Source organism: Coturnix japonica, chromosome 19 (genome assembly GCF_054131305.1).
Source record: "Coturnix japonica strain WE chromosome 19, WE-NBRP24, whole genome shotgun sequence".
Lineage (NCBI taxonomy): Eukaryota > Metazoa > Chordata > Aves > Galliformes > Phasianidae > Coturnix > Coturnix japonica.
Genome location: NC_140681.1, coordinates 3,721,020 through 3,737,474, shown reverse-complemented (window position 1 = coordinate 3,737,474; position 16,455 = coordinate 3,721,020). Strand labels below are relative to the sequence as shown.

Sequence of the window (16,455 nt, the reverse complement as noted above, 5' to 3'; positions counted from 1 at the left end):
TCTCTGCAACGCGTGCTCCAAGGGTGCTTCATTGCAGAAGAGCCTCTCTAAAGATAGCATCTCCAAGTTGTGTGTTGTCAACCAGGGACACTTGATCTAAAAAACAACATTTGATACACAGACAAGGTTTGCAAGTGCCATCTGGATGCTGGGAGCTGAGCTAAGGGTGTCTCTGTTCTGTATAAACTCACTGGAAGGGGGGGAAAAAGAAATGTCAGTGCAGGCAGGATGGATCCTTCAGATCACCTGAGCAGGGCAGCTTGTTCCCTGGGCCCTCAGTGATGGGCATTGTTTTGGGTCAGTGATACACTCTGGTCTATTTTGGACAGGTGAAAATAATCTGTTCTTCCACTGCAAGGCAGAACCTGGCAGTGATGAGGGCCCTGAAGAAGTGGCTGTATTTTTCAGGTGTGATCATGCAGGGCACACAGATATCCTTGGCGTGAGCACAGCCCGATATACCTTGTGTTCTGAAGCCCAGGTCCAGCTCACACGGGTTATAAAGCATGTCTTATTTCAGGGCCTGCTTCTTGACTTTCCAGATACCCTCTCAGATGCGAATCTCATTTGCCTAATGGGCTGGTGAGTGTAATTGGAAGGCAGGTGCACTTACACGTGGTGAGAAGTCTCACCTGTGCCCAGGCACAGATGGGGCTCTGCCTGCTGCATCGTTAGAGGACATTTATAGGCACAGTGTCACAGCCTTCCCTGTGACCGAGGAAGGGAGGAAAACAGCAGTTTATTTTAAACTTGGGGATTTGCTTGAGGGTTTTTGCTTGTTGGTTTCTGACGTGGAGCTGCTCGTTCCTGGCATGCAGTGCTGGTGGCCGTGCTCCTCATTTAACCAGCTGCACTGTGGTGCAGGGAGCACAGGTTTGCTCTGTGCTGTTGTCTGGGTTGGTTTGTGATGATGGGAACCTGGTCACTGAGCAACAGGGCTGGGGAGAGAGGGGGAAAGAGAAGAGGAGGGATGCTATTGTAAACCATGGTTTTGGAGCTCCTCACTTAACCTGTACATCGTTAATAATAAGGCTGACAATCCTTAAAGCTTTGCTTACTGGAGGCCTTTAAGTTTGTGATGGGTTTGAATCTATTTTCTTATTTGAAATGAGGATTTGCCCTCCTCTAACCCCTTTCAGGCTGCTCCCCTTTACCTTCTGTTGGATCCACTTCCCAGGTGCTCCGAGCTGACCCTGCCATATGTGGGGTGTACGTTTCTGTAGGTGTCTGTACGTGCCTCTTTGTTCAGGCGGAGGAGAACAGGGCTGAGAACCCCCCGGCTTACAGGAGAGGCACATATGGAATGTATGGTGATGGAGAATTGTGCTGTTACAAAGGTGCCATCTGATCTCAGGGATGCTCGGGTAAAACATGAGTGTGGGGAGGGGTGTCCCCTCCTGATCAGGACTCATTTGCCTCCTGCCCTTCCCTCACTGTTTCTGGGCTCTCAGAGACTCTGCAGCCCCTGCAGTGTGGGGCTGGAGCTGGAGGGGTCCTGGGCCCCCCTCCTTGTTCATTCTGCACTTGGAAGGGCAGCTGTGAACCTGCAGCTTTGATCTCTGAAGCCCTGCAGGCTGTGAGCTGGGTCCCTGTGACATGCTGGAGGTCAGAGGGGCTTTCCCTGGCAGCTTACAACCAGGAGCAGCAGGTTGGACACAGGGATTTCCTACATGGGCACAGCACCCCGAGCAGCTTGTGCTGTGCTGACACGTAGGCCAGCTGCTGCGTTGCTCCATCCCTTGCAATGGGGACACGTGTTGTGGTGCTTCGACCCCGATCTGGTTCACGTGAAGCAGCACGTCTGCAGGTGTTGGAGGTTCAAACACACCGAGAAGTGCAGCAGGTTCTGCTTGAGGCTTTCCTCCAAGGGAACTCCCCATGTGGCTGCTCCTCAGCTGGTGAGGAGCCTGGAAGGCAGCGGGCTGCACTGACCTAGAAACAGAGGCTTTGTCAACATCTGCTGCGTGTTCTGTGCAGAACTGGCTGGAAATTCACCTCCTCTTCCACAGCTTGATGCTTTTTCCTACCAAACCAAGAGCTGGGGACGGAACAGCAGGTAGGGGAGAGGAAGGGTTGGCAGTCTGGGAGCTCAGAGCAGACCAGTTGGTGTTTATTTCTGCTGCCAGCAACTAACAGAGCACTGTGCAGAGACTGCGGGGCTGGATGGGAAGCTGCCTATGGGACACACAGGCTGCGGGTGCTCAATGTCAGCATATCATCATTCTCTGCTCTGAAGCCCCTTTAAATCAGTGGGTGCGTTTCTGTTGACTTTTAGGAGCTGCAGAGAGCTCCTCACAGCTAATTAGCAATAAGAGGATGCCAATTAAATGCAGCTCCTTGGGCTGTGCTGGCGTTATCCCATGGCAGAGGGGGGCACCGCGATGGGGCTGGGCTGATGTTTTCTATCTGGAGGGCAGGAGCTGTGTGTAAAGAGGAGCCTTAAAGCCTCTATGAAAGCAGAAAACACTTCCAGAAGTTAGAGCTCACTGCAGGTAGTTCTCTGCCTTTTGGATCAGCTTTTCCAGGTATGGAAGTCACACCTTTATCTGCTTTGCAGCAGGAAGGAAAAAAACGATTCCCACTCCCAACATTGCAGCTGAGTTGTTCTATGTAACATATGGGGTTTTTCGTAACAGGGTTTTGGGGTTGTTTTTTGCTTTAAACCTTAACAGATCGTTGCAGAACTTTGTTTTAAAGCCCTGCTTTGAATGCAGTCTGGTCCATTTGGGGAGCTCTTCTTCCCAGCTGGGCTCCTGGCAGTGCTCTGCAGGGTATATGCACACAGTGCTGTTGTCACCCTGTCCTGCTGCCTTTCCAAAGGGGACTTGTGCTGAAAGCAGCAGCTACGCAATAGGTTCTGAGAGCAGAACTCTGCACAGAGGCATTTTGGGTTGTTTCAGATGGTGAGGTGAGGGGGGCCCTAGAATGGGCTGCAGGGTGGGAGCACTGATAGGGTGTTATGGAGAGCACCGAAGGGCAGAGCAGATAGAGATCTGCCGTCAGGAATCAATTATTAATCTGATTTCCCTTATTAACTGCTTTCTGGACTGGTTGTGAACGATAACATACTTTGCTCTTTCAAGTTCCTCTATCTGAGCGCTGCGCCGAATTGCGATGTAAAGCGAAGCAGCTGTGTGTGGGAAGAGGAGGAGATGGCAGAGGAGATGCACGCGTTTATTTTTGATGTACGAAGCGCCGGTCCCAGGCTCAGCAGCTCTCAGTGCTGCGGGGCTGTGCACGAGGTGCTGTCCTTCCCTCCCACCGCAGCCTGCAGGTCACAGCGTGGCTGTGCCATACACCCAGCTACACAGGGGGGACAAGCTGACTTCAGAGCTCTCTATCAACCCTAAGGAGGACTGGGTGCTTGGTGCTTCCTTGGGTTGCTGCCATCTGCCTCCATCCCAGAGCCTTCCTGCCTTCTTCCTGATGCAACAGTGCTGCAGCAAGGTATGGTGTCGGGTCCTTCCTCGCTTTAGTTCTGAGCATTGGGAGCTGCTTGGAAGCAGTGCTGGAGCAGCAATGAGCTTCATGCAGGCAGCCCTTGGAGCTGCAGAGGTGCTCTGCAGATGGCACAGAGCCGTCGAGGGGAGGGAATGGCGACCTCGGAGAAGGAGGAAAGATGTTAATAAAATTTAAATGTAATTCTTCCCATTTCTCGGTGCCTAAATGTGAAAAATATTAGCTTGGTGGAGACTGGAAACAGATGGTGAGCAGTTGGAGCAGATAAGCATGTTATTCAAAATAAACATTCAGCAAAGCTGGGAGGTGGCGGAGCCATATTTCACTTCACCCTATTTACACGAGCAGGTCAGGTTACACGGGTGCTGCTTCTCTTTGCATGCAGATCGCCTGGCAGGAGCTGCAGAGCCAGCTGCAGCACCGTGTGAGCACCGTGTGAGCACAGTGTGAGCACAGTGTGAGCATGGAGCTCAGGGTGGGACGCAGCTCTGGGGCCTTTTCCTTCCAGGGTAATATAGGGGTTGTGTTGAAGCAGCTCTCCTAGGCTATGGACTGTGTCCTGCTGGCCCTTGGCACTGGAGGGCTTTGCTTTGCTCTTTCAGATGGTCTTTTTCGGCACCTGGACAGGCTTTGCTTCATCCTAAAGCTGTGGTTTGGTTCCCATTTCAGCAGCTGCTGCTCTGTGGTTGTTATACGTGAGGTTTAAGGTCAGAGGAAGGAACGGTGTCCATAGAGTGTGGTTTGTCTCCTGGCACTGCTGGGCACCCTGAGGTGGGACGTGTTGTGCTCTGTGCCCATCCATCCAGCTCAATGCTTGGGGCTCTGAGCCTTGAGTGGCTGCTTCAATGGAGGCACATCCTGCCTGTTCTGTGATACATTTGTGTGTACTTTCACCTGTACTACATGGAAGTTGAAGGCACTTGCTCCAATTAAACCCCTTTTCCCTGTCTGAAAGCATCACCTGCTTTCATTCTTCTGACTCTGAGCTGTTGTTCGAGGGAGACAATGGTTAACTCACAGACCTCACCTCTAACCTCGAGTGCCCAAAGCCTTGGTGATACAGGTGATACAGTCTCCTTGTGATGCTGCTCTCTCTGCCCTGCCACCTGCCAAAGCAAAAAGCAGATCCTGCTGTGTGCATTACATCCAGCTGTGCAGCACTGCGCCGTGCTCGTGTGCCTTTCCCTTGCTCCTTGCAATGTGTCCCCCCTGTTCTGACTTCCCAGGAGGAAGGTGTGAGTGCCTGAGCCCAGCGAATGGGGCTGTGAGGAAGCAGCAGGGCTCTGTGCAGCTGTTGTCAGCCCCGGTGCAGCAGTTCCTTCCTTCATCCTGAACATCCCACACCTGCATCAACAGCACCTGGGGCTGCCCCCATCCCTGCTGCGTGTCCTCAGCCGCAGGCTCAGATCTGCTTCCCATCAAGGAGCAGGAAAGGCTTTGCTGGCTGCAGCTGACAGCAGGGCTTAACAGCCTACAGATCCTGCCTGTGTTTGCGCGTAGGGCTTGTGGTATGGTGTTAAGTTGTGCACATATAAATATTATCACAGCAATGTGTACGAAGCATCCCCGTGCTGTGTGCTCTATCAGTGCTGTTGCTCTCTCCCTGTGCTCTTTGCTCCCTGCAGGCTCATGGCTCAGCATCGCAGCCAGGTCAGGGCTTTGGCTTTGTGTGGATCTGCTCATTTTAGTATTAATGTCAGTTCCAGGGGGGTTGAGGTGCTCCCTGATTTGTGGCTCTTTTCACTCGTTCCTTTTCTCGACCCCAACAAGCAGGGAGAGATCACTAAAGGGACGGATTACTACAGCATTTTCTTTATACAGTTTATAGCACAAGCAAATGTTAGCCATTCTTCCGAGGTTACCTATCATAGCAACACTCTCATTGCACTGAACACAGTAGTCAGAAGGCTTCTGTAAGGGAAATCACTGAGTGTGGCCCTTTGGGGCAGGTGCCCACCCCACATGGGCTGGAACAAGCTTTGCTGATGGCAAACCCATCAGCATCCCAGGGCAGGTGGGTGTCCTGTGTGATGCTTGGGGCATTCAGCCATCAGCAAGGACGACCCCCTTGGTGCAGTGTGACCCATGGAGCTGTGCTGCTGTTCAGCTCTCAGCCATGATTCCAGCTGCGCTGGGACCTGCAGCATCTCCTGTGCCTCTGGAGGCAGCGCTGCTGTGTTGCCATTGGTGAGCTGGTAAATATTTCTACATAGTGAAATGTGCGAGGAGGAGGTGGGGAGGGCAGTGTCTCCATGGGACAAAAGCTGTCTGGTTTTTAGTCCCAGTCAGCCCAGGGCCTGGCTCACGTCCCTGCTCACAGCCTGTTTTGCCGGCATGGTTCTCATGAAATGGATGTGGTTAGGCTGAAACTGAGTTTTAGAAGGATGGGTTTGATCCTGGGTTTTAGAGGCAGGAAGCTTTATGCTGCTTATCAGCCCTGCCTGGTCCTTGCTGTGTCTTGGAGCACACCTGAAGGTGAGGTGCTGCCTCCTCCAGACTTGGCTTTCATAGGACTGTAGAATGGTAAAACCATTATAGTTCTGCTTCATGTGCTCAGCAGGGAAATCCCTGTGAGGGCTGTTGGTAACGTGTCCACGTTCTCTTTGTACAGTTGCTGGTGAGAAGAGGCTGCCAGTGATGCCCGGCTCCCCTGTGGAAGTGAAGATACAGACCAGGTCCTCTCCTCCCAACATGCCACCGCTGCCCCCCGTCAACCCCGGTGGCCCCCGGCCCGTCTCCTTCACCCCAACTGCACGTAAGTCCCCAGTGAATCACTTTGCTACAGGAATGGCCCAGCGAGGAGGAGCTCAGCTTGTGCCAGCAGCTGGCAGGGCTCCCTGTTTGCCAGGCTGCCGGCCAGCACAGTGAGCAATGGATGAGCTGCACAGCTGGGATGAGGGCTGGGGCTTTCCCCTGCTTATGTAGTGGATGCACTATGGGGTCTGTAGTACCTCTCTGCCCATCCCTGCTTGTCCCAGTGCTGCTGCAATCTCTTCAAGCCCCTCTCCATGCAGGTGTGATTTCTGCAATAACCTCCTTAAGCAATGGAAGGCTTTTATCAGGTTGGCTTCAAAGCAGCCAGGAGCTGAGCATTGCGCTGTATCTGGCAGAGTTAATTCCCTCTCTGCTGTATCTCACTTTGCAGACAGTGCTTCTGCAGCTGAGATTAGAAAGTTTTCCTCTTTTAATTTCACAGCCTTGGCAATCCCTCGCTGTCTGTCCAAGTTCTCCATCTTTGCTCCATAACCTCTCCTGTTAAGCTGCAGGGCACTGCTCAGAGGCAGTTCCCCAGGTGGGATGGGTGTTCAGCCCCACCTCATGCTTTTTCCTTTTAGAAAGAACTGAAGCCATCATCTTAAAATCTCATCCTCTACAAGCATTATTCCAGATCATGGAATGACCTTACCCCACTCGGCCATTTCATTCTCTCCTCACCTTTATTGCCATGCTGAGGTCCCCTGCTTGTGTAAGTATTGCTCTGCTATCTACAGCAGTGTCTGGGGCATCTCCGTTTCATCTTGGCAGGGGATTTCACAGTGTTACCATTCAGCCTCTTTCAGGACACCAGCTAATGCACTGAGATGCTGGCAGCAGTGCTAATCACTGGGTTATCCTGTCCCCGGCTTTATCCACGAAGGCTTTTCTAATGGCTTTCCTTTTGCTAAGGCAGAAAAAGGCCATTAGCAAAGTGATAGAAATTAATTGTTCCAATGAGGCTGCTTGGCACGCTGTTGAGGTCCAAGTCACCTGAATCTGCTGGGTCCTGATGACTTCGCTGCCTCTGGCTGGGAATACAAGGAGAGTCAGTTTGGTACCTAATGATGAGTTTAGTGGCGTAGCCCTCAAGGATGATTTTCCTGCTCACCCTGTGCTCCCTTGCAGCCCCTGTTCCTTCCTGCCCTCGTGCAGCAACCTGCACCCCCTTCTTTCCTTGCTAAGAGCAAGAAGAAAGAAACTGAATGGGGCAAAGCTCCTTGGCTGCAGCCTCTGTAGGACACAAAGCTGTGTGTTACTGCTCTGCTTAAGGTGGCTTTACCCCTCTTTATTACATGTTAACTACAGAACCAATGCTCATACTTGCCATTGCCTTTCAATTGAGCTCAATATTTGCTGGCACTGCTGATCCCTGCAGGGCATCTCGTCCTTTTCCTGGCCTGGAGGAGTGTGGCCGGGAGGTTCTTTGGTTGCACTGACCCAGAACAGAAGGCAGCAGCCTGTTTTGCCTTCACAGCTCCGTCTTTACTTTCATTTCATCATCGCTCTCTACACAAAGGAATGTGTCTTTGTTATGCCCCAGAAAAGCCTTTTGCCCTGGTTGGTCTTTTCACCCTTATCTTTCCTTTGGATCTCAACTGTCTGTGCTTCCTCTTTCAGCGCTCACCCCACAGCTCCAGGTGTGTGGAGCCTTTACACCTTGCTGTACCCCGGGGTGGTTTAACTGCTCCACTGCCTCCCTATTTTTCTCTGAAAAACCCTCCCCGTGTGGTTCTTTGGGTGACCAGAGGAGTCCTGGGGAAGCTGCAGTGGGGATGTTTGGCAGCCACCCCTTCCCGTGCCTCTGGCAGCTCTGCTGTAATGCACTTTGGGGGCTTCTCCCCACCACTTTACCTCCAGTTCAGGCTGCCCAGGGCCCACCCTTGGCCTTGGGTACCTGCAGGGATGGGTGCCCAGAGCTCTGGGCAGCAGTGCCAGCATTGCACCCCTCTGGGTAAAGAGGGACCTAAATCTCCCTTTGTTTAGTTTAAAGCCATTCCCCTTTGTCCTGTCACTATTTGCCCATGGAGAAAGTTGTTCCCCTCCTGTTTATGATTCAGGTACATGAAGGCTGTAGTGAGGTGTCCCCAGGGCCGTGTCTTTTCCAGGCCAGCAGCCCCAGCTCGCTCAGCCTGTCTCCATAGGAGAGTTGCACCGTTCAGCTCTGGGCTTTTAAGGCCAGCCCCGTGCATCAGCTGCAGCTGTATTTACCATGGTGTATTTTTCACCTCCAACGTTTTGAGTTGATCTGAAGTTCGGGCCCCCCCATGCGCAGCTGCTCTCACCATTTCCCAGACACGACTTCAGATTGCACAACAGTGCTGAGGGGATGTCAACAATTTATTCTAATCCCTCGCGGCCTTCCCAAGCTGCACTCGGTTTCATCACGCTTTAAAATGAGGCACAGTCACAGATGGGACCGGGGTTGGACAAACACCCACATCTGCCAAACCCCTTTTAGCTCCATGGGGACTGTGGTCACACGCTGCAGGCAGGACGCAGCCCTCTGGGCTGTGCCAACCTCATGCCATAATGCTTTTGTCTCCTCTCTGCAGTGCCCAATGGGATGAACCATTCCCCCCCGACTCTCAATGGGGCTCCATCCCCACCCCAGCGCTTTGGCAACGGCCCGGCTTCCTCTTCCTCTTCCTCATTGACCAACCAGCAGCTCCCAGCCACGTGCGGTGCACGGCAGCTCAGCAAGCTGAAGCGTTTCCTCACCACCCTGCAGCAGTTTGGCAATGACATCTCTCCTGAGATCGGGGAGAAGGTGCGGACCCTGGTGCTGGCGCTGGTGGTAAGCTGCTCCCTGGAAGCACAGGGGACATTCCTGTTTGCAAGAGCTTTGTGGTGATGGGATCCCAGCAGGCAGCACGTGCCTCCATTGCACAATGTCAGAGCTGTTGGCTGAGCACAGCTCGTATTGTTTGTGCTTTCTGGTAAACTTACTGGCTTTATTTTTTCTTCAGTGTATTTCTAAAGCAATCTGTCCCATTGCACTGACGTGAGCCCAAATGCAGCTGAGCTTATGGAAACCCAGAGGGCTTGGGACTATACTTTGCTGTAGGAGCTGTGTGCCTGGTGCTCTTTGCTTTCCACACTAGTGCTGTGCTTCCTGGTCTGCAGCTCCCAGCAGCTCCCAGGAGCCTGTGCTTTTCTGCCAGGGAAGCTCTCTCTTCTTTGCTCTCCTAAGCCTGGAGCTGAAGGGACGTGTGATTTCTGGTGAGGTGATGGTGCTTCTGTGCCCAAACACCTCTGCAAATACAGACCGGTGGCTTTAGGTGCTGTTTTGTCAAGGGCATCTTGCAGGGTGGACTTTGCGTGCTGGGTCACCATCCTGTTTGCTGCAGCTCTGCAGGTGTTACATGCACAACTTGCTGGGGGGGAGAGAGGGTGATGCTGAGCTGTGGGGCTTGTGAGGATGCTGCGTGGTGCTGTGTGGTTCTGTTCCGTCTGCTGCTATTGCTGCTATCCATCTCCAAGCTTTCAGCAGGTAGAGGACGTCTCAATGCTTCCAGCACCTCATTTATGGTGTGCAGTGCTGAGCACAAGGTGCATTTGATGGGCTTTTCCCCTCCTGCATACTGGGTTTGCAAGAGCTGGGGTTGTTGCTGGTGGTGCACACAATGCACACACAGCCTCCTGCCCCCCTGCATCTAAGGAGAGCTGAAAAGATCCTTCAGAATAGAAATGAGCAACCCTTGCAGTGGTACAAGTTGCCTGGTGTAGGGATGCAGCCCAGGAGCTGGAAGGGAGGGATGAAGCAGCTGGTGCTGCTGCCTGCCCCCATCCTGCTCTGGGCAGCCTGGCTGGGCTGCAGGAGGTGCCAGCTGGTTCCGCTGCCCCCCGCTCTGGTGCTGGCAGTGCCCATAACCCCCTGTGTCTGCTGCACTCGTTCTGCTCTATTGGCCTGAGTCTGTTTGGCCGTGTGAGGCAGGATGTGCTGTGAGCGCTGTCAGTGCTGCTGTGGCAGATGCAGTCTCCCTTCTAGATTCTGTTTGATTTTCAGCTGTTTTTTCCAAGTCTCTAAAAATAAGACCCAACGGTCATTTCATTTCTTGATTCTTTTCTCAGAACTCGACGGTGACGATTGAGGAATTTCACTGCAAGCTGCAAGAGGCAACAAACTTCCCCCTGCGGCCGTTTGTGATCCCCTTCCTGAAGGTGACAGGAGCTGGTGGGGTTGGCTGGCAGTGCTGTGCAGGGCTGTGCTGCTTGGCAGCGTGTTCCTGCTGGGGAAGCTCTCATTACAAGCACCAGAACTGTTCTATCCAAGACAGACTGCACAGACTGTGGCCATTTGCCACGTGCTACTGGCTCGCAGAAAGCTGCCTTTGTAATGAGAGCCACATATGTCTGCTTGTGTGTTAGGGGGAAATGAGACAAACCAATCTCCGTTCTGCAGTTGGGGTATGTTGGGATCTGGAGTGTTTGAGGTGTTGGCTTATCGAGTGTGTCTGGGGCAGCGAGATGCTGCAAGCACAGAGCGCTTCTCACAGTGCTTTTGTGTGTGCAGCCCCTGGGAAAACACAGGTAGGTCTGCCCAGTGCGGACGTGATGAGCTGGGAAATGCTGAGCGTGGCCCCAGGCTCGAGCTGACCTGCAGAGCTGTGTATGTTTTCCAGGCCAACCTCCCTCTGCTCCAGAGAGAGCTGCTGCACTGCGCCCGCGCTGCCAAGCAGACACCATCCCAGTACCTGGCACAGCACGAGCACATCCTCCTCAACACCACGTCCTCCCCAACTGACTCCTCAGAGCTGCTCATCGAGGTCAACGGGAACGGCAAGAGGCACAGCCCTGACAGGTGAAGGAGCCTTTGGCACTCTGTTCCCAAAGCTGTATTTTAGGACAGCAGTGAAGGTGAATTGAAACTTGAAACAGTGTTCTGGGCCAAACATGGGATCTTAGCACTCCTTACAGCTATTGGTGGGATGCTGCTGTCTGTCCATGGCTGTAGCTGCTGCTCATAGCACTGCTGACTTGGCTGCAGACCCTCTCCAGGGGCTCTCGGGTAGACCCTGCTCACAGGGACTTGTTTGGTAGCAGGTCACCCCAAGTTCCTGAGCCAGGAAGGGGCAGTTAGAGGCAGTCAGCGCAGGGAAGGACACAGTTTTGTTTTTGCTGCCTTTTATTCCAAGGCAAAGTCGTTATGTAATTATGTGGAGCACACTTCAAATGGATAGAAGCCGTGAAATCTTGGTTTGGTTGTGCTCAGGAAGATGAATCACAACACTTGGGCATTGTGATCTCCTTTGAGCAAGGCCATCCCACGAAGCTGCTCACAAGCTGATGGTGTTTGTTTCAGCTCCCTCCTCCTCCTACCCCTCCAATTTCTCCATCTTTCCCTTCCTCCTGTGCCGTGCAGCACTAACAGATCCCTGTGTCTCTTGGTGTGGTTACAGAAGGGATGACAGCAGCTTTGAGAGAGAACCACTGCCAACAGAGCCTCCAGCCAAACGTGTGTGCACCATCAGCCCCGCGCCCCGGCACAGCCCAGCACTCAGCATCCCAATGCTGAACCCTGGTGGGCAGTTCCACCCCACCCCACCGCCCCTCCAGCACTACACCCTGGAAGACATCGCCACCTCCCATCTGTACAGAGACCCCGGCAAGATGCTGGAGCACAGGGAGATCCGGGATAGGCACAGCGGGCTCGGTGAGTAGCTCTGCAGGGCTTTGTGACACAATCTAGGGTCACCCCTATTTATAATTGCACCCCTATGCAATTAGGCCTGTAAAGCACGTCTTGGAGATGTGTTTTAACATTACAGCTATACCTGGTTAGAAATCCTGCTCTGTTGTTGCTGTGGGGCTCAGTTCTCTCTGCAGCACTGAAAGCATTTGCTCCACCTGTTCACTCTTCCACTGTGGTTTGTTGCAGGTTTGAATGGAGGTTACCAGGACGAGTTGGTGGACCATCGCCTGACAGAGAGGGAGTGGGCTGATGAGTGGAAGCACCTCGATCATGTAAGGAGGTGGGAGGTGTGGGGATGCTCTGTGGGACACAGCAACCCCCTGCTCACCTGCTCCAGTTAGTGATTTCCTTCTCATTGATATGATACCTTGTCCAGGCTTTCCAAGCAGTTGGACAGGCTTCTACAAGTAGCTCAGCAGGGGTAGGGCTGATAGGAGCAACTTCCTGGTTTTTTTCTTATGCCCGTACCCAGTGGAAGCCAAAAGCAGTTTGGACCAAGTGTCTGGTGCTGGAGAGCTGCTCCTGCTGGCTGTCAGAGTAACCTGCACAGGTCTGAGTAACCTGCACAGGTCTTCCAGCAGCTGCCCAGGCCAGCACTGTGCCAACAAGCATGCAGATGTGTTGTGTGCAGTCACTATGGAGCTTATGGATTAAAAAGCCCCAACAATGCTGATGGTGGTTGAAGGCTTTTTCTCCTGTGTTTGCAGCCCATGTGGGGCATGGTTGGGTATCACAGACTTGGAGCCCGTTTTTCTGTGCTGAGCAATGCTGCTGATCCAAGCACTTCTCTGGAATGTTTCCCCTAAGGAGATGGGATTGAAATTCAGCTTTGATCAGAACCACAGAGGGGCTCAGTGCTTATTTATGCCCTAAAGCTGATGCTTCATGTGGGTGGGTATCTCCAGTGGGGAAAACTGGGAAGCCATCCTGGTGAGCAGAGGCAGCACTGACAACCTCCGTCCTTCCAGGCACTCAACTGCATCATGGAGATGGTGGAGAAGACCCGGCGCTCCATGGCCGTGCTGCGGCGCTGCCAGGAGGCCGACCGTGAGGAGCTTAACTACTGGAAGAGGAGGTGCAGCGAGGCTGAGCCACGCAAGGCAGGAGGGGAGCTGGGCACAGCCCGGCACAGCCCCGGCAGCTCTGACTCCATCGGCAGCGGTGAGTGGTGCTGAGTGTAATGAGTAAAAGGGGTTTAATCTAAAAATGGGTCTACCAATAATAGGTGTCTGGGTGTCCCCTCTATCCCAGCACTGGGCACCTCCGGGGTTGGGGCTCTCCAGGCAGCAGTGGCAGTGCCTCACCATCCTCATCGTGAGCAACGTCTTCCTTGTATCCAATTGAAATCTGCTCTCGTTTGGTGTCCAGCCGTTGCCTCTTAGTCTTGATATCCCAGGTCCTGATGAAGAGTCTTTCTGCATCGCTCTCCTAAGCTATGAGTCAAGCTCCCTCCATTCTAGATACCCCACCTCCATGCCCTGTACTGGTGTTTCTTTCCTACCTATGGTGGGCAATGATTTCTTCTTGCAGCACAGTGTCTGACTGCTGGCTCTGAAACTCTTCAGACTGATAACGAGACATTAAATAGAACATACTGGAAAGATGAGCTTGACTTCACTTAATGAAATGATGGGGTGAAAGCTGTTAGTTGCTTTGGATGATGATACACCTGTCATCATGGCAGCTCTGAGTGTTACCATACAGGTGCAAAGCTCCTCACCCCCCAGTTCAGCTGCTGGAGCTCAGTGTTGGGGTACACTCAGCATTTGGTGGCGTGTCTGTATCTCCAGTTGTACCAGGAGATGGGAATGGGTGATAGGAATGGCCAGAGGAAGCTCTGCTGTGACCTGTGCCCTGTTAACCCTCCCTGCCTCGCTCTTCTTCCAACAGATTCACTGCGGGAGTTCAGCAGCAGGTCGGGGCCAGGCTACGTCACCGAGGAGATATGGAAGAAAGCAGGTGAGCGCTGCTGGGAGCCCTGGCTGTGGCATTGCCTGGGGTGAGCCCTGCTGATGCAGTTCAGCATGGCCTTGACATGGGCTCTGCTCCCCCTGCACGGTGCCAGTGGTGCACCCAAGGCTGGGCTGCACTCTGGAGCTGTGAGAGCCAACCGTGTCCCCCAGCCCTGTGTTGAGTGGGGACACGCAGCAGCAGAGCCTGGGCAGGCTGGTGAGGCTGAACTTCCCTTCCAGAAGAAGCCGTGAACGAGGTGAAGCGCCAGGCCATGTCGGAGGTGCAGAAGGCCGTGGCAGAGGCAGAGCAGAAGGCGTTTGAGATGATCGCCTCCGAGAGGGCGCGCATGGAGCAGACCATCGCCGACGCCAAGCGCCAGGCCACCGAGGATGCTTTCCTGGTGATCAACGAGCAGGAGGAGTCCACAGAGGTACAGAGCCAGGCGGGCCCATGAGTCCCAAGCTCAGGGTCCTACCCTGAAGTGTCTGCATATCCCTTGCCTTGCTTTCTTTCCTTTTAAAAGCCCTCTGTGGTATGGGGCAGCTGCAGGGATTTCTTCAGAGAGATAAGGGTGTTGGTGGGACAGCTTTACATCCCACTCAGAAACGTGCTGCTGTGAGGTACCAATGTGTGCAGATAAGGAAGCACAGATTCAGTGAGAGGTTGGAATTGCCATTGCTTGGTGGCTGCGTTGTGCCTCTTGCTCCTCCAACCCCATAGAGTCCAGGGTAAATGTCCGTGGGACAACTGTCCCCATACTGCAGAGTGTGGGGACACCCAGTGGGGTATGGCAGCTCAGAAAGGAGCAGGTGCTTCCAGGTTTGTCACAGCAGAATGTGGGGAGTGTCAGAGCTGCTCTGAGCCCTCAGCCATTAGGTACCTCACTGCCCTTTGGTTGGGAATAAGTTCTGTTTGGTTGGGCAGCCAGTAGAGTTAGTTGTGTCCTCCCTTGGGATGCTGTGGGAAGCTCTGATCCCTGCACGTGGCAGCAGCCATGTGGACATGGGGGTGTTGTTACAGATGTGTGTGTGCTCTGGTACTTTCCCATGAGGTCATTAAGGATGAACCAATGCAGCATCCAGTAAACGGGCAGTGGGAGCGGGTGGAGTTGCTCGGGGTGAGCAGTGAGTTTTCTGTTGGTGGAGTATCCCCTGCTGTGCCTCCATCCCTTGTGCAGAGCAGCAGGAGCAGAGCGGGGCCTTGGGAGCTCATAGCATCCCTGATTGATCCTCCCTTTCAAAGCACTTTGTTTCCTTTCAGAGCTGCTGGAACTGCGGCCGCAAGGCCAGCGAGACGTGCAGCGGATGCAACATTGCACGCTATTGCGGCTCCTTCTGCCAGCACAAGGACTGGGAGCGGCACCACCGCATCTGCGGGCAGAGCCTGCACGGCCACAGCAAAGGGCTGGCACTGCCTGCGGGGCGCTCGGCCAAGGGCATGGACGGCGTGCCCAGCCCCAGCATGGAGAAGAGCTCGGCAGCCACCTCCCGCTCCTCCACACCCGCATCTGTGACAGCGATAGACACGAACGGGCTCTAAAGGGGAAATCTGGCTTCATTCGTTGTCCTGCTGGTTTTTGTTTCTTGAAGTTGGAAAGGAAAACCCACAGGAACTCGTATTGGTTGACACGTTGGACAAAGCCAGGCCAGCTCTGTTGGACTTTGCTGCCCCTCCTGCCTTGCTCGGCGCACGCACAGAGCTGCAGCCCACGCACCTGCACCACCTCAGCACCCACTGCTGCAAAGGAGCCGGGGCTGCAGTGGAGGCACAGCTCCACCCCAAGGGTGCGTTGAGTCCCTCTGTGCCGGGACAGGCAGCAGCGTTGGGTCTGACATTGGACCTTTGAATGCCTGCAGACCAAATCTAATGCCTCACAGCTGATCATTGCTGCTCTGCAGCCCAGCCCTGCGTCTCCAAGGTTTAATCTTGCTAAAACAAAGCCCCAAAGTCTCCTGGTTCTCACTGAGCAGTCAGGGTCAGCCCAGCAGGGCCTGCAGCGTGAGGGCTGCCTGTGTGTGTACATAGATCGTCTTCCATCATCCTCATGCAACTTTGGTGGCTGTGTATTGAAGTTACCCGCAGTGTAAATGAGTTCAATGCTAATAACAGGAGTAGAATTGGTATCTTTTTTAACCCCCCTACTGGTAAATGTGAACTTTGGGCAGAGTCGTGGGGTTGAGTTTTCTATTCTTCTTTTTCGCCATTTAATTCTGTAATAGGAATTTGTTACTTCATTCCTGTGCATAACTTATTTCATGTACTGTATAAAGGAACCCCCAACTGTTACAGATGTATTTAGTTTGTTCTACTCCAAAGTAGTCAATAAAATGACTCTTCATCACCTCCATTTGCCCTCCCCTCTCTGCCCCAGGCTGGTGGGGGCTGTGGCCATGCAGGGCTGGAGGGCAGGCAGCCCCTGCCCCTCTGTGCCCCACATGGGATGTGCCCTGTTCTGCTGATGGCATTTGAATAACTATAGATTGTGAATGGAGTTAAACCATTTGAATTAACAGCTCTGGGATAAGCCAGCAGGTAAAAGAGGTAGGGGAGAGGCCACGTGTGGTGCTGAGCAGTGCAGGACAGGTAAGGAGCTG

General features: G+C 53.5%; 1 protein-coding gene across 8 annotated transcripts in view; it reads left to right on the top strand.

Annotated features, from left to right (window-relative positions):
• The window catches only part of CBFA2T2 (CBFA2/RUNX1 partner transcriptional co-repressor 2), a 39,734-nt gene extending 23,532 nt beyond the window's left edge, over positions 1 to 16,202 (top strand). For 4 of the 8 annotated variants that reach the window (XM_015881377.3, XM_085519516.1, XM_015881375.3 and 1 more), the window contains 10 exons: positions 6,071 to 6,214; positions 8,769 to 9,010; positions 10,288 to 10,377; positions 10,839 to 11,017; positions 11,616 to 11,869; positions 12,095 to 12,180; positions 12,877 to 13,069; positions 13,799 to 13,867; positions 14,101 to 14,291; positions 15,122 to 16,202. In XM_015881377.3, the coding sequence (XP_015736863.2) occupies positions 6,097 to 6,214; positions 8,769 to 9,010; positions 10,288 to 10,377; positions 10,839 to 11,017; positions 11,616 to 11,869; positions 12,095 to 12,180; positions 12,877 to 13,069; positions 13,799 to 13,867; positions 14,101 to 14,291; positions 15,122 to 15,400 (1,701 nt within the window). In that variant the 5' untranslated portion in view covers positions 6,071 to 6,096 and the 3' untranslated portion in view covers positions 15,401 to 16,202. Of the gene's footprint in view, positions 1 to 1,432; positions 2,057 to 3,187; positions 3,448 to 5,625; positions 5,647 to 6,070; positions 6,215 to 8,768; positions 9,011 to 10,287; positions 10,378 to 10,838; positions 11,018 to 11,615; positions 11,870 to 12,094; positions 12,181 to 12,876; positions 13,070 to 13,798; positions 13,868 to 14,100; positions 14,292 to 15,121 lie in introns of those variants that run through there. The other 4 variants (XM_085519515.1, XM_015881379.3, XM_085519517.1 and 1 more) reach the window with 4 other exon arrangements.
• The last annotated feature ends 253 nt before the right edge of the window (positions 16,203 to 16,455 follow it).